General features: G+C 40.5%; 1 protein-coding gene across 11 annotated transcripts; it reads left to right on the top strand.

Annotated features, from left to right (window-relative positions):
- Positions 1–989: 989 nt before the first annotated feature.
- LOC109638827 (myocyte-specific enhancer factor 2D homolog) lies at positions 990–24,790 on the top strand. 11 transcript variants are annotated; one of them, XR_011239517.1, is made up of 14 exons: positions 1,368–1,577; positions 7,484–7,830; positions 9,513–9,716; positions 9,967–10,104; positions 11,506–11,722; positions 12,791–12,847; positions 13,429–13,610; positions 14,333–14,362; positions 16,844–16,973; positions 17,080–17,266; positions 17,985–18,053; positions 19,139–19,189; positions 19,699–21,904; positions 22,169–24,790. XR_011239517.1 is itself a non-coding variant. In XM_069515903.1 (14 exons), exons 3-14 carry the CDS (start codon positions 7,777–7,779, stop codon positions 20,168–20,170), a joined length of 1,791 nt encoding a protein of 596 aa, XP_069372004.1. In that variant the 5' UTR covers positions 1,375–1,577; positions 5,260–5,375; positions 7,484–7,776; the 3' UTR covers positions 20,171–24,790. The 11 variants fall into 11 exon arrangements, 10 of the variants coding, with proteins under 10 accessions (XP_069372009.1, XP_019957540.2, XP_069372005.1 ...); XM_069515903.1 differs by adding an exon at positions 5,260–5,375 and having other exon boundaries at positions 1,375–1,577; positions 19,699–24,790; XM_069515904.1 differs by lacking the exon at positions 14,333–14,362 and adding an exon at positions 5,260–5,375 and having other exon boundaries at positions 1,346–1,577; positions 19,699–24,790.
- The last annotated feature ends 628 nt before the right edge of the window (positions 24,791–25,418 follow it).

The following is a 25,418-nucleotide window of genomic DNA, read 5'->3' as shown; positions in this document are numbered from 1 at the left end:
AGACGACAGGCTTAGTGGGGTGAGTGGCGAGATACATGTGTGTTCATACTAACATCTCGGCCATCTTTGTTGTTATGGGCGTTTCTAATCAGCTTTGTTCAGGTGGCTTATTTCGCTTTTATAACATTTCTTCCTTTGCAAACAGGCCAACACAGACTTAAATGAGAATCAGCTTTATACAGCTTAACAGATATATGATCAAACTTCAACATATAAAGTATTACAGACAACAGCTGGACAACAAACTGTCTAGTGCATATGTACTTTACACACAGGATTATGGTTTACGTTATGCAAATTTCCATAGCAGTGCAAATTATGTTGTTGTTACTATTCAAACCTGGATTATCATCATGGAAAAGTGGGAAACTGCCCTGGTAATTTGATTTAATTGATATTGTGTTGAGGATAATGCACCACTTAAGAACCTCATAAACAGAAATTACAATTGAGTAGTGGGTACTACGTTGATCCAGTATTTTCACCTGACGTGATCATCGGCTTGAGCCTGAGAGAAAATTAGTTTTAGATAACTACTAAGTGCAGCGCAGAAATCGAGGAGCGAGCCCAGCCAACGGGACCAAACCTGAACCAGAATATCATGTTAACATTTGAGGGGCCCTACCTCAAAACCAAATTTTAAAGCTCTTATAGTATATTTCTTGCTATTTAGTTTAAATAAATAATTATTTTTATTTAAAATATTGTTTAATAACTATGTAAGATGGGGTGGTCAGGCTGGAATAGGGTGCCAAGTGGCTGGTTGATCCGGCTCTGTGAGTGTTTTATGTATTAAATGTAAATATTGTGACTGTAGGTAAAGTAGGTCTGTCTGCAACCAGATGAGATTTAAATATGAAGATAACACATAGTACTGGTACATCCAGTGTTTATGATGGGGTTTCAGTTCATTTTCCTCTCATGGCTGATTTAACAGCTGTACTAACACAACACATGTCGATCGTGATGCTACAACATCTGACATGATGATAAACGACGCTCCGATGACACGTTCGGACTAAAAACAACCTTCCCGGGGCCCGTGCGCACGTCAGCGGGGCTGAGGTGATCACAGCCGGGGGGAAACGCACGGCCTAGCGGACCGCGGTATGGAAAGCAGGGCAGCGACACAGCGGGGCCACAGTGACATTTTCCCCCCACATGCAAAATCATGCAAAAGGTAAATACTGAGGCGGAGGGATACAAACACCACTGCTACAACATGGCCGTCACCTCCGTCATGTCCTCTCTCGCGGGCCCGCCCCCCTCGGCAGCACCGCGCTCCGATTGGCCGCCGGCTTCGCATGTCAGATCCCGATTGGCCGCGCGGCACGTCCGTCACGGGGGTGATGTGAATGACGTCGGTCGTACACTGGGTTCACTGTTATCGCCCGGGTGGACAGCAGAGTTACTTCCACGTTAAAAATTGGAATAAAATGCGGGAGGATTCACGTAAACACAGACGTCGCCTCAGCGCAGCTATTTAGCGTTTCTTCGTGAATACACGTCAGCTCCGGAGCGGAAGGATCCACGCGTGGTTGTGTGTGTTTTTTTTTTTAAATCAGCAATATTTCAGGGTAAGTGGAGTGATACATTTCCTTCCTGCGTCTTTTCTCTCCCCGCACCGTCGTCTTGCTCTACGGCTTAGATGTCAAGTGAAGAAGCCACACGGGGGCTGCTCTCTGTCTCGCAGAGGAGCAGTGGTCGTTTGTGTGTGAGAAATTAAAACAGTGTAATGGTTGCTGCAGCTCGTGTGGCCGAGTTACATGGAGAGAGGAAGGTAATGGCTGACTCGTATGTGGAGAATTGTGAAATGGCCCGTGTGGTGGAGCAGCTCGTCCTCTGCTCTGTGCATCAACCCCGCTCATGGTGCCTTCAAGGACTCCTCGAGTTCTTGGCCCAAATGAAGACACACGACCTCCCCAGCCTGTCAAACCAGACCCCCCCACCCCCCCACTGTCTGCAGCCAGTAGGCCTACCCCCCCACCCCCACCTCCCCCAGTCTCCAGACTCCCATCTGTCATATTGTGCACAGAATACCTTATGAGTCCTGCTCCCACTTTGTTAACAATGTCATTTTCACCACATAGCAGATCTAACATTGTATAATGCTGTTAAGGAGAGTGCAACTGTAACATGTGAGGGAGCTATTGTTCAGAGCCCTGCTCTGCTTTTTCTCTGCTTCACTCCAACAAGAGCCTGAAGGAAAATCATATTCTCTTGCACTGGTTTAAGTGTGTTTGCATGTGTGTGATGGGATTTTGGTGTTTAAGTAGCTCAGATTGTGTAGAAAACTCTAGACATCTTCTGATACCATTTCCCCCTTCCCAGTACCGAGATATATCGATACCTAGGCTTTGCATATTGGCTGATTCGATACCAATGCATTTACAAATAAACAACTTAGATAATGCATTTTAACAGCAGCATGCTACAAACCCAAATGAAAACATCTAGAAATACACGACAATTACTTCCTTTTAATAGCTGTAAAAATGCAGTCAGGGTTTATGAAAATGAAAGATTTTTCAGGTAGTGTGCCCCACCCTCGAAACTGAAGTCTTGCAGATGGTACACTGTGGGACTTTCCAGCGTCAAATATTGCCAAAATACTGACATTTTAGCTAGCTCTGGCTAACGGTACACTACCTGAAATTACCTTTGCTTCACATGCTCTAAAAAACAGTGCATGCTAGTGGCAGTATGGTGCAACTGCTGTTTTGGAGCAGCGAGGAAAAAGGTATTTTCAGGAAAAGAAATTGTGTGGAACTAATATACGTCGAGTAATTTCCAATGCTAGAATCAGTATTGGAGCATGTTGTGATTTGATGAGATCTTGGTATTGACTAAGCTTAGATTTTGTTCGACACACACAAATAGACGATAGCTTAAGTGCCTTTGCATAGCTGTATTTACCATAAGTATTCTTAAACATATACACCCCAGCAGCCTCTGTCAGACTCAAATTAGGCCAATGATTGTGATTTAAACTGGATTTGTACGTATCCAGTGGAAATTAGCTTGCTTGTGCATTAGTAATTAGCAGCCGTGTGTGTGTGTGTGTGTGCACGCCCGCCATCCCAGGGTAGATAGCAAAGCTGCTGGGCTTAGAAGTAGGCCAGTTTGACAGAGTGATCCACCACTGTGTGCCATCCTTACAGATGGATTCATGTCAACATCTGGATGTAGTGCAGTCCCTCTCAGTTTTGTACCAGCAGTATGGCTTTGTAATCTGTAACATGTGCATTGGATTTTGCACAAATTAATAGGTTTTGTTTTAGGTTTGAAGCTAGGTTCTGCTATTTCTGAAATGACGCCTTATTGTTTGAAATGCAGAAGTCCCGTTTCTCTGCCGGTCTCACAGCAGATCAGCATGCAAGCTGTCTAAAACCCTCCCATCAACAAAACTGTTTTATTAAAACCTCCCAAATAACGGTGTTATCGGAGCTTGCAGTTCCTCTGTGTATGACTTTGAGCTGACACGGCTGTGAATGGTTGCCAGAATGAACAAAATTATACTGAGGGTTTCTCAAAGTCCACAGCAACAATACCTTGAGACAGCATTTGATTCCTCTGTTGTTGGCATCATTTAGCTTGACATTTTCACCTTTTCCCACTTGGTCATAAAAAGTCTTGGTGCTTAGACAAATAAATCAAATAATTCATAATGTCTGTTGAGACGTTGTCGATGCATAATATATCGATACACACATTGCATTAAAAACAATACAAAAGACACCATTCCTTTTTAGGTAAGTGAAACCAGAGAGGAGAGACTAGAAGAGATTAGATTTTTTAAATGAGTGAAACTGACAGTTGCACAAATTTACAATATAAGCGTTCCAAGTTTCATTATTTTATGTTGGCTAAAATATTTTATGCATGTCTAGAAACTTTATTCATTTAATTTGTCTTTGCTTGGAAACGGCATTACCTCCGACTGCCCTCTTGAGAGAGTCGGTGATAATCGTTTTCATTTTCCATTCAGACCTGTTAACAATAAGGCTCTTATAGGCTCTCCACTCAAAGACCGTAGCAGCATTTAATGGGGGATGTTCAATCACAGCAACAACTGTTTCTTTTTTTCAAAGTTTCCTTGAGTAAAATGTTAAACCACTATTTTCTCTCTTAGCATATAGAGAAGAAAGTGTATAAATTCAGATTGACAGATTTAAATGATGAGGTTGAAAATAGCTGAGCTAGGTCTTTTTTAATTACAGTCATTGTGTAAGTTGTTTCTTCCTTAGCAATATTTTGTTATAGTTCTTGTTTTGACAGTAGCTCATTTTCCAGTAGAGACATACCACATTAAACTGACTTTTATATGGTTCAGAAAATACTGTGATATGATTCAAATTGGATGGTGGGTAGAGCTGACAAGAATTGTTGGTAAATCAGTTAGGTGATAGACAGAAAATGTTTTGAGAATTGATTTCTGCTTGAGGATTTGCTTCTCCTTTTTAAACATCTGTGAGAATAAACTGAACGTATTTATGTTGTGGACTGACTGTCTTGTTTAAAAAAAAAAAAAAAGGAAAAGAAAATTATCAAGGATATTTTCCACTTTTTCTTGACACTTGATAAAAAAAGAAGGTCAGAAAAATCATGAGCATATTAACTGATAATAAGAAATATTGTTAAATGACACTACTAATATTGTACTAATGCTTGTCTCTAACATATATTTATTAATCTTTCAATCTTTCACTGTATGGTCCTTGCGGTTGAGGTGTAGGGCTCATACAGAGTCACAAGAAGATATGAGAGCAGTCCTGTCCATCTTTCAGGGGCCATTAAGGCCGTCCTAACCCCCATCCTCTCAGAGCTGTGGATGGTTAAACCCCACTGCAAGTCATGTTTGAGGCTCTGACCATTATTTATCTCATGGCTTTGGCCCATTTCATTGGCTAGAGCGTAATCCGCTAAAGGTCACTGCCACTAATTACGCTACTCTAAAACAGACAGATGCCCACCCTGAGCTTGATTGTGCTCTCCTTTTTCAGAAGAATATTCAAGGGTTGCATAACCATCACTTGGATGATTCGAGTAGCTGATGTGTGGTTTTTTTTCTATTTATTTTTTTTTTTTACCAGAGTGACCAAATGCCTAACCCCCAAAGATAATGAGGCAAACTGGTCCCAGCCAAAAGTCATTAAATTGCCGCCATTATAGTTTTCTATCTATTGTCTTTGGATTGGCTCTTTAGATTGACTTGTAAACTCGTTTCTTCTTCCTCTATCTGCCTCCTGTTTGTCACAGAGTGAGCCTGGTTTGGCTGGATGCAGGCTCAGTTAAAGCCAAGCGGCGACCTCATTATCTTGGCGTCCAATCAGTCCTCTGGCCAGCTCCTAATTGAGCCATCAGCGCCTTAAGGGGTAAGAGGAGGGATGAACGTGTCAATTACAGTAATGAGGGGACAACCACACAGAGGGCAGTCAGAGAGACGGAAGCTAGACAGAAGCCTTGCAGTGTAACCCCATTCTGGTTAATTCAAGCCTAATCAAAGATAATATTGTAGCCTGACAGTGGCGAAGTCAGTGGACCCAATAAGGAGGAGCTTCTCTGTAATCATTACCCCGTCTAGCAGTTGGATATTTCTATATATCTTTTTTGGATAATCGTTTGGAGTTGGTTCCTAACTGTTACAGCTAATGAATGATGTGGGGAGGTGCCCAGCACTGCTGCGAATACGGTTTTAATGCACAAAAGCGCCAATTTGGCCTAGCACAAACTACATCATAGAGGATGGTGTTACTTTAGCAGCCTAGTAGAAGTAAGTGTTCATCTGTATATATAACGTTGTTAAAGTCCACAGCCCAAAGTCAGTTTATTAAATGCATATGAGAAATTCTTCCATTTCAGAAGCTGGAACTTAAAAAATGAGTCAAATTCTTTCATTATTGTTTCTTGATAAATGACTAAAGACTATTTCATGTTAAATAGTGTTTGCTTGTCTTTCTTTTAATCAAATAATAAACCAATTGTTGTATGTCTAGTTGCAGCTAGAGATAAAACATGCTATAGCTATAGATTGGCTGACTTTACAGGAAAACGCCCTCAGTTTCCAACCAACACCAAACATTAGTGTCTGAAAAGTTGGGATGCATTACCCAACTTTTCTTCTGTCGCTACTGTATATGATTCTTCAATTCAGCAGGAAAAGATCCATCATCACTATTCTCTTTTTCTCAAAATAAAAGATATATATAAAAAAAATATATATAAAAATATGTGAGTGGTGACAGCTCTCAAGGTTTCATCATTCTTCATTTCTTCATTGTTTTCGTTTCTTGTTGTTGACTCTTGGACCTTCACACAAGCATTGAGTTGAAATTCAGAATATAGTGAATATAAAGAATACCAGGTAGTGATTCAGAGCACACATGGTGATGGAGAGCCAAGAACCTTGGAGCTGGTATAGTCATTAATTTGCCTCCGACGGTTGAGAGTGAAGTAAACAATGGAATGTTCAACCTGAGCTGTGATCACATCCACATCTGTGTTAAAACTTTTGAAATTCATCCACAAAAAAGGCAATTATCCTGTTGCCATCAATAAAATTTAATTTGAACATGTTTTGATTTTTGCTTTTGCACTGCGGAGCAGCCCTGACTTGTGCTTGTGTCATTGGATCCATTATTCCTCTTGAAGGTCTTCAGCTGCCCAAACTGAGTTTTATTCCCCGACATCCTTCTCATGGAGAGCTCCACTCACCTTGTCCTTTTAGAAAACAACATTGATTATTTCAGTGTTGTCAGTGAATGGCCCTAAAGGGACTGAAGTATTACATTTGTGGAGTCAAAAACTGCTGACTGTTTTCTTGTTCACATTGCGATGACTGATCTCAACTAAGTTTTAGTTCCATGTAGGGCTGCAATAAATTCCTTTAAGCACTGATTAACCTGACAACTGGCTATAAAATGTAAGATGACAAATGTTTGATTAACGTTTTTCAAATGTTATTCAAAGTGTTTTGTTGAATAGCTAATTTAACAGGTTAAATCAGGGAATTTTGTGAGCCATTGTGAGAAATGTATAGGATGTTACATATGTCCTAACATTTAGACATTGGACTAGAGCCCGGCTGATGTGGATGTTTTGAGGATGATGCCAATATCAGGATCAGAATCTGGTTTTATAGGCAGACTGAAATGCTGATACCAATATGTTGATGAAAGAATTTCTTATTTGCGCAACCGACAGACTCTACAAAAAAGCAGCAAAATTACACTGCAGTTGACCTTGGACTTTTTATGCATTGCAATTGTTTGAACAACCTTAATCATCTGTGCCTCCCTGCCCCTATAATCACTCAGTATTGTTGTCTTCATTGTTCTCAGGTTCATTTGACAGAACAGCACAGATTACTTTGTCATTTTATTATCATTTTCTTGTTTGTTTGACGTTTGTATCTCTCTCTCTCTCTCTCTCTCTCTCTCTCTCTCTCTCTCTCTCACTCTCTCTCACTCTCTCACTTATGCAGGAGAGCAGTGTCATCCTCATCGCCACAGTGGCTGCAAACAAACGATGAACTGAGGACTTCCTCGACCCTCACACATTTCTCCAGTCCGCACTCCTCACCCGCTGCTGTCGACCACGTTGCCTCACCACACCTGGGCAGAGAAATGCATGTGTGTGCGTACCCTCTGATGAATGACCGTGCAAGTGTTTTTGGGCTGAAGTAAGAGTAGTGGTCTGCACTTCGTCTCTTAGCCTCAGAGAGGCACTTCTCTACTTGACTGACTGCGACATTTGTCTCCACAACTGCAAAGCATCATGGGTAGGAAAAAGATTCAGATCCAACGGATCACAGATGAAAGGAACAAGCAGGTGAGTCTTTATTTATCTCTCGTTTCCTTTTCTCTTTATGTCTGTAGCACTGAGGATTCAAAACAACTTTAAAATACTTAAAGTTGACAGCAAATGTCAGATTCATAAACTCACACTGTGAGCAAGTGAGCGTGTTGATGACGTCTTTTAACACGTGACAGACCCAAAACTGAAAAAAATATCTCAGGCTGAAAAATGTTCATATGGAGAACGTGGAAGATGTTAACTTGGAAAGACGACAAGATTTGAGAGCTTCTAGCGATAAGGGCAGATGTGTTGATGTGCTATAAACAAAAATGCTTGATTTCTGCAGCAGAATTCATAAATCACATTCTGCCTCCTGTATGCTTGATCCAAATGCCGACCCTCACCTAAAAACCCAGCACCCCAACAATCCCTTCCTGTGTTTTTCATATGAAAAATGTCTCAGACACAATTTTCTGGAGTTCATGTCTAAAACTAGCTACAGACTGGAGTCGAAAAGTTCTGTTCCGGTCTTGCACAGTTTACTTTTTCTGAAGCTCCTCTGTTGTTTATTTGTGCATGTTTCATTGTCCCATTCAGAAATCCACATTTCCTGCAGCGAAATGTCTCAAGTACTGTAACACAGGCTGTCCTCGAGAATTTGCCTTTGTCAGTCTCATTTGTTGCTTCCTGTCTCATCACTGCAACTTCTTCTCTAAATTTCACAGCAGGGAGGATGTTGGACGGGTGATTAGATGAGTCTGACTTCTGCCAACTAGTTTGCTTTGTGCCATTTATGAAAAGTTCAGTTTCATCACACGTTGCCTCATGTTCTCAGTCCTCCATGTTTTTTTTCCAGCACACTGTCATGTGTCAATTTGTTCCACAAGTGGCTTTTTTCAGTTCTTCTGCTGCACAGCCCAGATTTTCTAAAAGCTTCAGTAATTTATTTTAGATAGACTGTAAGCTGTGAACTCAGCAGCTTTGTCTACTTCTTCTTTTTCTCCCCTTGGCCAAGATACTTTGTTTGCGTGTTCATTTTGCAGTTTTAGGTTTCTTTTCCCTGGTATTGTTGTTCTAATGGACACCAAGAAATGTTTTTACAAGTTTTAATACCAGTCCAGTTTACAGTATTATTTGGTTGATGGTGTGTCTAATGGCTAGAAAACTTTTTTTTTTTTTGAGAATCATGAAAATCGATCAGTGATTTCTTATTTATAAAAAGCTGAAGTCTGATTGTGATTTTTTTCACTGTTGTTCGAATAGTTCTGACTAATAAGGATACTTTTTTATTAATGCTGAAAACTCTGAGTCCAGTGTGTTTCAATCTTTGAATCTCTGACAACACAAAAACATCAAACTGTTTGTGTGCCAGTAATGGTAATAAAGATAATTTCTAGGTCATCAGCTCTTTCTTCTCTTGAATTTTCCATTTCATTTTGATTTTTAACCATAACCCTATTTCATGTGTGAATAACACGAGAGCTACGCGAAGGAAAAATCTGAAACAAAATATGAGAGACTAGAATATGACTAGAGAAAGCTCAATACAGAAATTAAATCATCAATCTTTTTACCTGATTTTTTTTTTTTTTTACTGCTAAGCACAACATATTTAGCCTGAAATCATTTAAGTCCACTTATCCAAAACTCATTCTTTTTCCCCTACCTTCTGCCCTGTCTCCTCCTCTTCATCTTTCTCCACTGTTTTCCCTCAGGTGACATTCACAAAGCGAAAGTTTGGCTTGATGAAGAAAGCCTACGAGCTGAGTGTATTGTGTGACTGTGAGATTGCCCTGATCATCTTCAACCATGCTAACAAGCTGTTCCAGTACGCCAGCACTGACATGGACAAGGTCTTACTCAAATACACAGAGTACAATGAGCCTCACGAGAGCCGGACTAATGCAGATATCATTGAGGTAAATCCATCGCTTCAGTACTTATTTATATTTATCGAAATACTTTCAGAGTCTGAAACTTAAACTACAATAAATCTTTGGACCCTTCAAATATTGACAACTAATTTTCTCCCTGGTTAACAGAATCATTTTGAACATTGAGAAATAAATGTCGACTAACAGTAAAAATATTGTCCTTTCAATAATGTGCCTATTATGAAAAATAAATTCCTTGCGTGACACACATTGCCTTTCTTCTACACTTTCACAGACTTTGAGAAAGAAAGGCTTCAATGGTTGTGACAGTCCAGAGCCAGACGGTGAAGACTCCATCGACCAAAGTCCCTTAAATGATGACAAGTACCGTAAAACCACAGAAGACCTGGATGTTCTCTTCAAACGCTACGGAGTAAGATGCTCACTTGCATGCGACACTTCACGCTCACATCCTTCATACAGAGCGTTAGGGATGAAATGATGTAGAGAAACTCGTGGTAACACCGGTGTTACAGATTTTACCGGACATTTTACAAGAAAAGCCGGGTGCCACCCCAGTATCTGTGAGGTGTTAGATTTCACTGCAGTCAGCAGTGTGTACTTGTGGTGTACTTCACAGAGTGTGTGCAGTTTAGAAGACAAATTTTGCAGATTGTCTAGTTGATGTCATCAGGTTCCCTCTTGGCAATTTTGCTTTTCGCTTCGACTTCAAACCCTCAGCGTTGTCGGTCAACTCTCCCCTCATGTGATAAGAGTCAACTATTCTCTGACGTGAGTCTGCTCCATTGAATTGGTATTTTTGCAGTTGAACAAAATGGGCAGTATCACAGATAAGAGAAAACCAGTTGAGTTTAATGCCGTCTGAACACTGAAACCCAGACTATCTCGGTAATTACTATTCTGCTTTTCTTAATTGTAGACTCTCGGTCAACATTTTCTGTTATTATTCTCTGTTTGTTTTGTGTGGCCTACAGGAAACAACTTCTGATGTGAAGTTCCTCTCTTTTTTCACACATTTTGTTAAAGTCCTTTGCAACAGGCCAGAAACTTGGTTTTAGTTTAAGTAGTCTACCAGAGAAAACTAACAAGTTCTTATTTCAAATGTATGCTGATCTATATTTCTTTTCTAACCAAATTCAAGAGATCCTTATCAAAATGTTCATGTTAAGTGTTTATATAAAAATTTTAATGCAAAAGCCATGTTTAGATTAATGTGAGTTTTAATACAAGTCCATCAAAATTAAAATACATTAGCCAAACTTGACATTGTGAAAGGTTTAGCTTGTGGGGATGAACTTTCAGAGATGGCTCCTGAATCTGCTGCTCCCTGAAGCTTTACAAAACCTTAAAATGAGCATTTCTGCTCACAGGTCCGTCCACAAATGCAGTGTTCTGTTCATTGTTGTCGCTCTCACTGCAAAGTTTACAGCAAGAGAGCTCTAAAATCTTCTGCACACGAGTCTTTCTGCACCAAATGGCCGACAGACACGTTCAAAGACTAGCTGGTGAACAAGGAGCATTTGACAGCCGAAGAGCCAGAGATTTCCCTAAAGACTTGGTGTAGACGGTCACGTCACGATGGACACGTCTCAAAGTGAAATGAAAGTTTCGCTGAGTAATTTCTAAACAAGCAACTGTTTGCAAAGTTCACCATATCAACTGATCTGTCCATGCTTATTTGCACTGCCACCAAGTGGACAAGAACATCACTTAACACAGGTTTAGAGGTAGAAACGTTGATGTTGAAGAAACGTAGCGGTGAGTTTTCACACGGTTTAGACTGAAAGTTAAATTCTCTCTTTCCATTTCGTAGCAGTCGACGGCTCCGCCCCAGACCTTCTCCATGCCAGTCACAGTCCAGGCATCCAGTCAAAGCACACTGCAATTCAGTAACCCTGGCAACGCACTGGTAACTACCTCCTATGTAACATCATCGTCTCTCACGGATACCCACCTCCTGTCACCACAGCAACCAGCTCTTCAGAGAAACACGGTGTCTCCTGGGTTGCCACAGCGACCAGCGAGTGCAGGTGAGTGAGTGGTTCTGCTGAGTGCGGCAAGATTCATGTCGTTTTGAGAGAAATTGCATAGAAGAAATTATTGTAGGTAAAGTTTCCCCCTTTAGTTCAGTCATTTTTCTTCTTGTACACTATCTGAACTTAAATCCTCCTCATGTTTACTTCCTCAACAATAACTTTGTTATGATTGTAACCATTATTGCCAGTTGTTATTCGCTGTTGTTAGGTAACCACAGACCTACAGTAGAGCCCAGCCCCTTATCCAGCCCCTTATCTTTACATGTAATGAGCTGCTTAATTCCTCAGGGAGTAGCGTACATTCTTTTACTCTCGACTGTTGTACTGTGGTTGACATTTGGTACAACTACAAGCACTTCATAATGTTCCTTCTTATGTTTTGATTATGAGTGCATAGCTGCATCATACAAACAAGTAGCACCAGAGTTAATATGTTGCTTCCTGCCGATGTCTGCTGATCCATCTCTCGCTTTAAAAATGCAGAGGATTTGTTGCTGTTGTGAACGCATCTGTGCACGGAACCTCCCGCTGTGTTGTGCACGTGTGAAAGGCAGACTGCGCGTAATTCTCAGGATTTTACCCGCAGGTCATGTCGGAAAACGGCTTAAGTCTTCTAATTACCTGAGTGAATATTTTTCTGGAGTATTCGAGATTCAAAGATGAACACTATACCCAGTGAAATAAAATTATTAAAAGTTGAATAGAATGAGTAGAACGTTCCAAAAATGAAATATTTAAACTTGTTAAGTCTATATTTGTCTGGTCTTTTTCTGTGAACATTTTACACACACACACACGCACTCTTCTATATTTGGGGATTTCCATTGACATCTGAGCTTTTGATTACGTCATAAACTTTACTCACCAGAGCTACGTGTTAGTTTTATACCACTACAGTTTCCTTCAAAACTTCATTGCTTCTTTATTTTTTGATTTTACTACAAATAATAGAAATACTGTGTCTACACTATATTTCAGAAAAATATCTTAGTTATTGACCACTGATTTGTGATGGCTACAATAAAGATAAACCTTTCTTTTAATTTAATCTTTCACCTGTAGGTGCTCTTCTTGGAGGTGACCTAAATAATTCAAATGGAGGATGCCAAAGTCCAGTCCGTGAGTACGATTTTATTTCTACAGAACCTGAGCAGGTTTTATTCTTTCGTTTAGTTTGTCTTCATCCTAAATCCTCTCCAAGGTTCCTCCTCTGCACCATATCTTATTGTGCTGTGGAGGATTCAGGTGATACAATAAGTAGTATTTCCAGTGCTTTATATGTTTAACATTTTGCCACGTGCAAATAATTTTTGTTTCAATAGGAATTCTTTGTTTTAACATGTTTGAACATTAATTGTCTTATTGCTTCAATATTATAGTTATTTTTTGCAGAAATGTAGATATTTCAAAAAAGAGATTGTATCATTTTAAAAGGATTAATATAAATCAAACTTCTCTAACACAAAGAGGTTTGAACATCAGCTAGTTAGGTGTCATTAGATGTGAATTTTGCTTTCTGTTGGCTTCTCAAACACTGATTCAGTCCAGATTGACGTACCTTTTCATTTAAGAGCCTCTCGGAATAGATTTTTATTAAACAATAATTTGAGTGCACACAGCACGAGTCCCCCGCTGTCTGCATTCACCTGTTTGATTTTTCTAACGATTCCTGTCCATTCACACCTCTATTTCTCCCGCAGCTAATGGATACACCAGTGCCAGGGCCTCCCCAGGCCTCCTCACCGTTTCCAACGGCAACAGTCTGGGGAAAGTAGTTCCAGCCAAGTCTCCACCCCCACCTCCCAGCCCCCAGATGGTCAACAGCCGCAAGCCAGACCTCCGAGTCATCACCTCACAGGGCGGAAAGAGCCTCATGCAGATGGTGAGCTTAACCAAACTGAACTTGTTTCTGTCTGGGTCCTTTCAGTCAACATTTAATCCTGGAAATGATGACACTTTTTATAGGATTTAAGGTTCTCACCTCTGTTAAAAAGCTTAGTTGGGTGACATTGTTAAACTAAAGATAACAAAGTGAAAGACAACCTGAACCGGAAACCTTGAAGATTAGATCGGACTTAGAAATTTCTATTTTGTCTCAGAAAAGCAAAATGCAAGAAAAATGATTGAGATAGAAAATTACCCAAAACTGAACGTGAACTGAAAAATCAAGAATTAGATTGAACACATTGTGTTAAATGTGTTTTTCACATTTAAGATCTGTGCTGCATACTCGGGGTCCAACATCTCATTATTGACTCTGGCAAAGTCTGTAAAGTCTTGGATGAATCATCAGTTCCACTGACATACCGATGAGTTTTCTCATAACTGAGTATTTTCGGAAGCCTTTGACTAAACACACTCATTTTTAATCATAGCCACTGTTTGACTGTGTGATAACACCCAACAGTTGTAGATCATGAAAACTTTTTTCAGAGATTTAAAGTTCATTTTTAACTTGGAAACAGTATTTGCCTGAACAGCATCAATGGAGGTTTTAATGATACACACAGTCTTCCCCAAACTATTATTATCAGACTGAATCAATATTTTTATTCTTACAATGGATCAAATGATTGTAACCCTGTCTGTTACCACCCTTTGCAGACAGAGGATGAGCTGGAATTGGTAAACGAGGTGATTTCTCCCAATGTCAGTCACTCGCATGAATCGATGATTATCGACTGTCCACACATTTTTAGCATGGTTACGATACTGTACAAGAGCTTGTCATTGTTTTTGGTCTTGCTCCACTGACATTTCTTGAGGTAGTCTTCAGTTTGTGGTTCCCACCTGACTGCATGTCGTTCAGGGCTCATGGTTGTTTTGTTTTATAGAGTTGGGATCGTGATCTTCTCAGAGAAAACCTAGAAAGGTTTATGTCATACAGACCTTGAGAATTGTCCTTGAGTGTTTATACGTTTTCAACAAGGCTCATTTACTTCATCTGATGATACCACTGAAAGCATGAGTGTCTTTTCACTTAGCATCGTGGAGCTGAGTGCCACAGAGCATGTTCCCCTGTTCACTGACACTCACACCAACTCTCATTCTCACTATCACCCAAACTGTCACTTAGAGACATTTTTAAAAACTAACTGGAATTACATTAAAGGCATTTAACTCAATCTTCTGCTGAAGTTGCATTTTACATATTTAGCTTCAACGCTTTTGCAAAAAAAACTTAAAATGGCATTTAACTAAACGTTTGATATTTTAGCTCTGTGTGCCCCCTCGATATTTGGTTGCATTTTAATTTGAAACCATGTTATTCATTGTTTAAGTAATTTTTTAAAGCAAACATGTTCAGCTTCTCAAATGTGGGGATTTGGTGCTTTTTGATGCTTTTTATAAAATAGCATTCGTTGTACTGCAAAATATTCTTATTCACAATGAAAATATTACAAATTGAATCAGAATAAAAAAAAGAAAACAACTTAGTGAGTGAGTATCCGGTAAAATCTCATTTTCATGTAAGATGAATTTACTCAGAGAGAGAGAGATGGTAGATGGTGGTTGCTGATTTCTGCTGCTGGTGCCTGCATGATTGTCATTTCTCGTACAATTCCACTCAAAGTTGTCAGGTAAGAATCTAATTTTCCACAGGATAGTGATTCATTTTCATCACACTCCCCCAGCCGTCCTCCCTCACTTCTTCACAAAGGCAGTTAATTGAATCTGGCCCTGCTCTCCAGTCTAACGTCCCCTCCTCCTCTTCTCTCTCTTGGCAGCGTAACACTCATAACTCTGGCCAAATGTTTCCTCTCAGGATGATCAGTCTCACAATATATGAGTAATTCCAGAGCAGAATTATTGCATTTTTGGCCTTTTCTATGCAGACCTTTTGTTTTTTCCCCTCTTACAAAGAACCTAATTTTGCTTTTATCTGTGATATAACTCAGCTGAAGCAGGCTCTGGTGTATTGTGTTTCTTCAGAGATTAGTGTCTTTCAGCAGCGGTACATCATAATAAAACCTCACAGTAACAGTTGCTCAGATCTAGCGGCGTGTCTGCTGCTGCTGTTTAGGAGAATCACTGAATATTTTGTCATCTAAATGTCCGACTTAATGTACAAACACTGAGCAGGCAGCAGCTTTGACCCCCGTTAGCCTTCTCTTAGAGTGAGGGATTGAGACATAAAAACGTAGCCGTTGTGGAGAGCAGCCAGGCAGGATACTGTAAAGCCTTTAGTGACATCCACTGGAGAAACATGAGATTAGCTGCACAGTTAAACTAGATCCTGCAACTGCAAAAAAGCAAACAAGTCACTTCCAGCTTGTTTTAAACTGCTTGAATAACCGGAGAATTACTATTTACCTCAGTATATTGAGAGTTTAGAGTGAAATTTTGTCAATCTCAGGAAAGTAGTGTAAAAAATAAAGTTTGTATTGTACAGTATATTAGATTTATACTAGTAATACTAGTATTCCAACTAAAAGAGGCTGCCAAGGTTCTGCAGCTAATGTTTAGTAAAAGGGCTCAATAGATGTGTCTTTGTGTTTCTGATATTTCACCTTGGATATTTAATTTCACTTATTTCTGAAGGTAATTGTGGACTTGAAATTTAGGGTTACCAATATCTCACCTGGTTGTGCTCTCCCACTTTCACACTCAATCCTGTTCCATCAAATAAAGACTATAATGCCCAGAAAATATCTTTAAAAGGACTACGCCGATGAAAAGATTAAAAATGATTATAAATAATAGATATTAAGATGATGGAAATGGCCTAACGGTACAGTCTTTAGGGACTTTTAACATAATTTAAAGCTTGTAAACTTAACTCAAAGACTTAATTTGAAAAGGATGCAACTTTTGAAAAATGAACCTACCCAAATAGATAAGTGAATTGCCTTTAATGTAAAATCTCCACAGCGTTTATGGCTCAAAACAAACAGTTTTTGATGCATGTCATCACAAACCTCCTGATAGTAAATCCATTTGCGTCTGAGATTTACTTGACTTGGTACATCATAATGAATCCAGCCATAAGCTCATTGTCATTCCCAGCATGTCGGAATTCAAATCTTTGAAGTCTTAGCTTTAGCATTTGTTAGCATGTGAAAGTTGGTGCTTAAGCTTCTGCGGGGTCTAACATGTCATTGCCCCCTCTGACAGAACGCCCAGCGGCTGGCGGCCGGAGCCCAGGTGGCACAAACCCTCACCACGCCGGTGGTCTCTGTAGCCACACCGAGCCTCCTGGCACAGGGGCTGCCCTTCTCCGCCATGCCCACAGCGTACAACACAGGTGAGCTAAACATCCTGTACGAGCTCAGGGAGTGAACATGCGCTTTTAACTAAATGAGAAATCAAGAGTTTCGTTATCTTGGTTCTTTTGTCCTTCATGCTCACAGAGTACCAGCTGACCAGCGCGGATATCACTGCTTTACATGCTCTGGCGTCACCTGGTGGCTTGTTGCCGACTAGTGTCTCCACATGGCAACAGCAGCAGGCTATTTCCCAGCAACCACAGCAACAGCAGCAACAACAGCAAACACAGCAACAGCAGCAACTTAATCTTGCATCACTCAGCAACTTGGTGTAAGTCCTTTCTTTAATTTCTCATCCCTGCAACTTCAAACCTGGTTTTTGAAAAGTTCTGCCATCGCTCTCGTCCAGTGCCGGGGATGATGTTGGTGGCGGGATGGAGATTAAAACAGCTCTCGGTCTTTTTCCTCTTAACGCTGATATACTTTACTACTGACCCCCCCCAGGCAGCGTGCATGCTCTCCATACCATGACCTGATATGCAAACAATTCACAACCCTCTCTCTAGTGAATTGGTCTCTTCACCAGCATCTCACCATCTCAGCGTCTCCATAACATCAATCTGAACACGATACAGTTTTTCTGGAGTTGATGGTCTTCAGCAGGGTGAAGTGAAGTGCAGTGTTTGGAGGAGAGAGAGAGAATTAAGCAGAGCAATACAAACAGATAAATAAACAGGTTATATTTTTATGGTTAACTAGTCCCAACATTCATATTATACACGGTTTATGCATGGACACTGTTTCTTTAAATTCAGTGAACTTCATAAAGGTTTAGACAGTTTGGATGTTTGAACTCGTTGCTCCTATTAAGGCCCTGTTCAAACTTTTTTTTCCCAGTCAGAGCTGAATAAATAACTGCAGTTTGTACTCGGCCGTTGAGAATATTGTTTAGTGCAGCGCCAGCGTGACGAAGCGCTGCTGGTTTCCATTTGGGTTTCAGTGGCGTGAACACCAGATCCTTGAAGTGTGTTCTCTCCTCTTGTCCACAGCATGTGGGGCGTGGACAAACAGAGCAGCGAGCTGTGTAGCCAGGTGTCCAGTCTGGCTGCCAATCTGAGGTGAACAGCCACTAATAGTGTGTTCGTATGTGAAATGTCATGACCTTGTCTGTAAGCTACATTTATTTTATTAACTTGGGCCAGGAGAATTTCAGTTAGAGCTTTTGATAGAAATCAATTTTTTAACTTATTTTATTTTAGTTGTGAAATTTAGTTTAATGTTATCTTATTGTTATAATTTTAAAGGATATTCTCACTAAAATAAAAGACAATGCACAATCTAGGTTAAGATCAGTTCTCTCCATCTTTATAAATGTGGCCACCACATAGTCACTTAGTAAAGTAAAATTAAAAAAATAGAAACTGTCCATTAGTCACCACTACAGTGTATTCTGATAATCCAGAGCAGAACATTAATGCAGTAAACATATTTAGCAGTGGTTACGTATACGTTATAAGAATATTGCAGTTCTTAATGTATTTTTGTGTAGTCAAATAATTTTATTTCCCCTGTTATTAGATATCAAACCATTTTCTTCCCTCCCTTTTCATGCTGCAACACCTGCAACATGCACAAATACAGTGGCCTCTAAGGACCAAACACATGCAAGAAGAAAAGCCCAGTGCTCAAAATCATGAAATGCTGCAAATGCTTAAATCAGCACAAACCAAGAGTAATGCACTCCAAAATTAGAAACTGTGAAAATATCAAAATGCAAACTACATCATTCGTATGATCTCCTTGTTTTTTATTCTTGGTCTTTAATGTATTTCTGTCTTGAGGGGAAAGATTCAGTATCTGCTGGAAAAAGTTTGTCCTAGTTGTTGACGTTTTTGCATGTGCACAGTTTTATCCTTATTTACATAGACAAAATTAGAAAGATCGTCACTGTCCTGATTGATGAGTTTATTCTAGTGTCTGTAGATCAGAAAAAAGCATTTTCACGTCTGGATTTCTAATAAATCCTGAACCAGAGTCCAGCAGATCAGTTTCTTTGTGTTTCTGATACTCAATCATAAGTAACATTATTGCTGTTGTTGACGAAACCTTTGCACACAATAATGTTTCACTCTTTTCTCCACACATGCCTTCTAATCCACCTCTTCCCTTTTGATTTGGGTTCCAACATTTTTTCTCCTCACAGTGTTGGCTCTCCGTCCAACCTGCTCTTGGGTAGAGATGAGTGGTTGGGCCGGTACTGTATCACACTTCCTTTTTCCTGTGTGTCTGTGCGCTTTTGGCTGCCCCCCCTTTCCCTAAGCATGTGTGGTGCTGTCTGCAGTCAAACAGGAAAGAGACCTAGTTCCGGTTTCTGCCATTTTCTCTAACCCGAGATTATTTTCTGTTTATCATTTGTAGTTTCTTCACATCATGGCTGACTCACGGCGAATCACCCTGTCACACGAATCATTTCATGCTTCCTGGGCTGTTCTGTTGATCTGTTGGGAGCAGTGGGGGTGTTTACTTCTGCTTTGAAAAGGCTCAGAACTGATTGGGCTGTTGAATAATTGAGTGTGGCTTTTCCCTGTCGGTGCTGTGCCTTGTAATGTGGGTTTTTGTCTTGATGCAAGTCGCTTTCCAGCTTCTTATACAACTTTGTCAAGTCGTTAATCATTTGTGTTTTTTGTCCTCACCTTTCCTCTTTGCTCTTTCCCGTATCTTCCATTTGCTTCCCCTCTCTGTCCTCCGTGATCTTGTTCTCAGGCCGGTGACCCATATACCTCAAGGCGCCATGCTGACCGTCAACACAAACTCCAGCGTGAGCATCAAGTCGGAGCCTGTCTCGCCTGGCCGTGATCACAGCACCCCTTGCTCTCATCCTTCCTCCACCACACCGTCCTCGACTTCAGGTGGAGCCATCCTGACCGCACCGCCGCAGTACCCTGGCTCCCTGTTGTGCCTGGAGCCTCCGACCGGCCGCTCGCCTGCGAACAGCGTAAGCAGCAACGCCAGCTCCTTTGAAGGCAGCGATCGCGACGACACCGGTACAGCTGGCGGCAGCGGCACTGGAGGTGCAGGCGGAGGCGGCGGCAGTGCGTCTGGCTCTACGGGTTCCGCAAACCGGTCCTTGCCGCCTGACTTCAGCTCCTCGGCTGATCTCCTCAGGGTGTCGAACGAACCGGAGCAGGAGGGAGGAAACGTGAAGCGCATGAGAATGGACACCTGGGTCACATAGATGCACCGACACGGTTTCTCAGCACCCCCCCCCCTCGTGAAGTTATGGTGACACTTAAACACTCACAACACACACACCCACTCATCCTTACACCCCCACTGCCCCAACCCACACTGCCATGTGACACTATCATCATGCATCTGCCTCTTTCCAGAATTACACGACTCAGCTGCGTCACCCAGACTTAAGAGGCTTTGCCAAAATAAGAAAAAAACGTTTAAAAAATAAAATAAAAATCCTTTGGGGCTCTCGCTCTGAGTGAGGGAAGGATGGTTTAGTGCTCTGCTGGATATTTAGACCCCTTGAATAGAGGGACAGTAGATTTTAAAGCCTTCTTGCTTGAATGGACTCCCTTATAGTAACTTCTTTTTGTTAGTAACAAGGCACTTAGCCTTTCAATCTGACTCAACCGTAAAAATATTCCTCTTTCACTCGCTTTCTGCCTCACCTTCATGTATTTACATTGAGATCTGCTGCATTGTTCTCAATATGATCTGTGGCTTGTCAACGCGATAGGACTTCTGCTATATGACTCGCCACTTCCTGCTTCTTTGAAATCCGTTGGGATTGTGTGCTGTCCATTCTTCCGTAAGTCACTTGCAAACTGCACTATTGGAAGGAGCTTAATGCGGACACCTTTGACGACATCTGTGTGACACTAAACAGACTCAAACAGGGTCTCTAGGCTTTACCCAGGCGAGCCCGAGCACTCAAGTGGCACTCTGCTGCTGTGGAGCTGAGCACCTTGCCAGAGTGCCAATATCAACCTCTCTTTAGGAATAAGAAAAAAATGCCAAAAGCCTCATGCACGCAGTGCGGGGACACTGACGAGTGATCTCTCACAAAAACCGGCGAGAACTAGAAACTGTTGATGCTTTTCAAGCTTTGAATTTGTCGTCACTCTCTCCTCGGACTGAGCGCTCCTCCCGTCCTCTCGCTCATCTCCTCCGGAGCTCAGATGGAAATTGTTGCACCAGAAATCCAGCCACAGTAACTCACTCAGCTTATTACCAGGAGTAGACGCCATCCAGTTAAAAGCATAGTACAAGTTTTCTGAGCCTCTGGTGGCTTTTTTCGAGGTAGGGAAGTATTTGGTTCTTTCAGTCCAAGTGTTCTTTATCTGTTGGTATTTAAAAAAAAAAATCTGTTTTGAAGGTCTGTTAGTTGTCCAGAAGTAGGAATTCTGACTTTGTATAAAAATCACTCCTTATACAAAAGCTTTGATGTCCTCTTTAGCTCTCTATAGCTCTCCTTAGCTCTTTGCTGTGTTTCAAAAAGTGAAAGGAAAAAGACATTTTCTATATTTCTACCGCTTCAGTTGGCGACAAAGTACAATAGCTTTTCAGCTTCAACGACGTGTATGTACATATGAATATATTTGCATAGACTTTGCTAGGTATCCCTAAAAACAAGCAATGTGTTGATTCTCAGTGGATCTGTTTGCATATTCGAGTGTGACTTTGATATGTTTTGAGCTACGGTGCAGGGGTCACGCCACACTAGCTAGTGCTGGTGGATCAGACCTGTTTCAGTAAACCTGTTTTATGCTAGTGTTGATGGTGTGTGCACTTTCTGTCTCTCACTCACAGAAGCCTGCTTGGTTGTGGTGTCATCATATTCTCCCGCCACCCCCGCCCCCCCCCTTTTTTAAAAACCCACCAAAAGTAAAAGTACCCACCTTAACATGAAGTCATCATTACGACACTGCCATTCACGTATCGTGTACTTAAAGAGGTAATACACACACTTTGCTCGACAGAATCACTTTTAATCTTTTCCACATTAACCAGACACAGATTTTTGCCTTTTTTCACTTTGAAGTTAAGTCAAGAAATTGGCTAATAAGTGCTGTGTTTGTTGTTCACTTGTATATTTTATAGTACAAATTAGTTTTGTCTGAACCATTTTGTGTGTGTGTGTGTGTGTGTGTGTGTGTGTGTGTGTGTGTGTGTGTGTGTGTGTGTGTGTGTGTGTGTGTGTGTGTGTGTGTTTTCACAGGATGTTTATACGTAGAAACGGGAAGTCTCTCTCCCCTCGAGTTGACGTTCTCGGCGCAGACTGTTGCGTCAGCTGGTGTTTGTTGACTGTTGATTATATACTTAAGCAATGCTACACTTTCAAATCTGTGTGGGTGAAATGATGCTGCGATTAGTCCGAGCCCGCGGTGCAGAGTGCGACGCTGTGGGTTAGTGGAGGATATCACCGTGATGTGTGTGACCTTTTCACGGGGGCGAACCGGCGTCTAATGCCAGTCCTGTCGATGTTTTCCATGATCAGCTTATTTCTCCGTCCTTCATTCGACAGCATGGTGTTCAGCAGTTTTCTCTGCTAATTTCAGGTCATTAGTGTTTTTCTTCTGTCAGTCAGCACTGGAAAACAATTTAACCAACTCTTTCAAAAAACTAAAACCTCATGTTGGAGAGTTTTTAATGTTTAAATTGTTAAGGGAACTTTCGGGGAACTCACTTTATTCCCAGATTTTGATGAGAAGCTGAGAAGTGCTCATTTGTGTGCTGCAAATCTGAAGCTGCAGCAGCCGGTTATATCAGCAGGAGACCGGTGACAAACCCACCTATCAGCACCTCTGAAGCTGACGTCTAATGCTGCATTCATGTTTTATCGCTTAGAAAGTAATCACCAGCAATCGGGTCGGAAATCTGAGTCTAAAGCCAAGTGTCCGTCCAAATTTACAATAAATAGTAACAGGAGATCTGAGCTGAAGTGCATTTCCATCCACGTATCCTTCATTATGCAAATATAAGGACTTGGGTGCGTTAAGATACAGAAACAGTTTGTTTCACTTATGTCTTATAATTATGATGTTTTCTATAAATCCTCAATTAAAACTAGATTCTTGTAAAAATAAAAAACTCTCTGGAGTCTTTTATTGCTCTAAGATGAAAAGCTGAAGGAGGGAGAACTTTTAAGAGACCTGAGAGTTTCTTAATCAGAAAGAGAAATCACTCACTTGTGTGTGATGAAGCTTGTTCTTACTTTTATATTGAAGATAAGTCTTTCTTCTTATTCTGCTGCGTTGTGTTATGGGACTGAACTCTACCACAGTGGCAGTGACAGTTTCTCATAAAATAGTTTTACGGTCATCAACGTACTGAGCTAAACATTGGTCGTCTGTCCAGTTGAGTTTTGGTAAATTCCTTTTTATTGCTGGTTTACGGTTAATCCACAACAATCAAAACTAATGTCCAGCCATTACAGGAGTGGAGCAGAACTGAGAAAGTTTATTTTAACGTGGATGGAAACGCACGTATCATTTCTGTCAGTGATGATATTTTCCTCTGGTTTAAAACTACAGCTAATGTTGCTCAAACGTTTCATTGAAAGTAAATCCAACATGAACTCTCATCCAATCAATTCAGCTCATTTTAAAAGGTGCTATACATCATTTTTTTTTAAAAACATGAACTCACAACAGGAGCTAATTCAAGCTATTTAAATGACGTGGTTGTAGTGAGTGAATTCTCACAGTTTGGAACAACAGGAGTTTTTCCTGACGACATGAGGGATGAGTAACAATCTTCTCGTCAAACTCTCGGCAATAAAGTGAACTCTGTTTCCCCAAAGAGTCAAACTACTCATAAACTTGAAAGATTGGATTGATGAGCGGCACCGGCCCTCACACAGGCAATGATCTCCTCTGCTACTACGCCGTCATTTCCATTTTAAATCAGTTAATTTCCATGGAAACTCTTTGGTTGACTGAAATGTGACACCACACTCATTGGCTCTTATCTTCCTGCCGCTCGCAGGTTCGCTCATGTACAATAAGGTTCTGTCAGATCTAGCAGTCACGAGACAATCTATATGAGATATGAAAACCTGCACCCTGTTACTTGTTGTGTACAATGTTTTTTAGAATCTCACTATTTTTGGATTAATTTGTGCTGGTGACAGTTCCATTGTCTATTATTATTATAATGATATTATTATGGAGCTTTTATTTTATTGCTATTTTGTGTAGGATAGCCAAACTGTTTTTATTTTCTCTCTATTACGTTTACCTTTCTTATCATAAACATATAGTACTGGTTTCCTTTTTTGAAACAACTTGCTGAAAATTGCACGATCAGTTATTGTGGTATTAGCAAATGCAATGAAGGAAGGAAATACCAGTTAAATGCTGCAGTTTTAATTAAGATATAGAATATATTTATAAAGAAAAAAAAACGAGAAAACAACTGAAATTAGTAATTCATGAAATTTGAAACATGTAAATGCATGGGACACAGGTAACATCTACAGTTATGTTACGTACAGTAAAGATAAAGGACATGCATCACAAATGAGTTTTCAAAGGACTCAGAATAATGTAGCATATGAAATACTAAAGATGAAATTTATAGCTAATATATTGTGTTGAGCTAGTCTGCTTTGGGTTTTTGTTGTAAAGAAAATATTTCTTTTTGTTGTTTTTTGAGAATGATATACAGTTTGTGTATATTTTCATATACAAAGTATGCACTGATATGTAATTGAAATTCTATACCGCTTTTACAAAAAGTGTTTGTTGTACCAAAGTATCCAAGTCCCTTGAAACCTTATCCTTTTTGCGTATGTTTTACCGTATTTTATATATTAAATAGACAAATTGAGTGAAATGAACATGAATCTGTGGTTTGTTTTCTTCTCTGACATGAAAGTGACTAAAAAAACATCTCTGATCAAGAACCGTAACAAATTCTAAATGAATCTGAAATTCTCCATTCAGTGATGATGAAACGACCAGATTTGACTGAACCCTCAGAACTCCCTGTATCTATGTTAAAGACACAGAAACTAGATCACACTCAGGGCGCTTATCGCTTCCAAGACAGGGAGATGCACTAGATTTGGTGGTACAGCTGTTCAATGACAATAAAGGAGTTTTATTTGGATCTGCACCACATAACACACTTTGTCATTTTTGTCATTGAGATCCATTAATTATTCTCTGGGAAATCCATGAAAATGTCAAAAGACATCTCACAATGTTGAAGAAAAAAAAAATCTTGGATCTGCTGCTTTCTATGGATCCAGTCTGAAACTGCATAGACTCTCTCTCTGGGGTCGTATCTCATCCCTACACCAAGATTTGTGGAAATCTGTTCTGCAGTTTTTGTATAATCCTGATGACGAAGAAGCGGACGGGGGTGACGGGGAAACAGTGGATCTGAGCTCAGAGAAACAAATGTAGTGACTTTGCTGCGGACTGTCAGTTTATTTATTGTTTTGATTTTGAATATTTGTGGCG

This window comes from Paralichthys olivaceus, chromosome 20, assembly GCF_024713975.1.
Source record: "Paralichthys olivaceus isolate ysfri-2021 chromosome 20, ASM2471397v2, whole genome shotgun sequence".
Lineage (NCBI taxonomy): Eukaryota > Metazoa > Chordata > Actinopteri > Pleuronectiformes > Paralichthyidae > Paralichthys > Paralichthys olivaceus.
The sequence above is the reverse complement of the archived record's forward strand: the minus strand, read 5'-3'. Positions and strand labels throughout refer to the sequence as shown.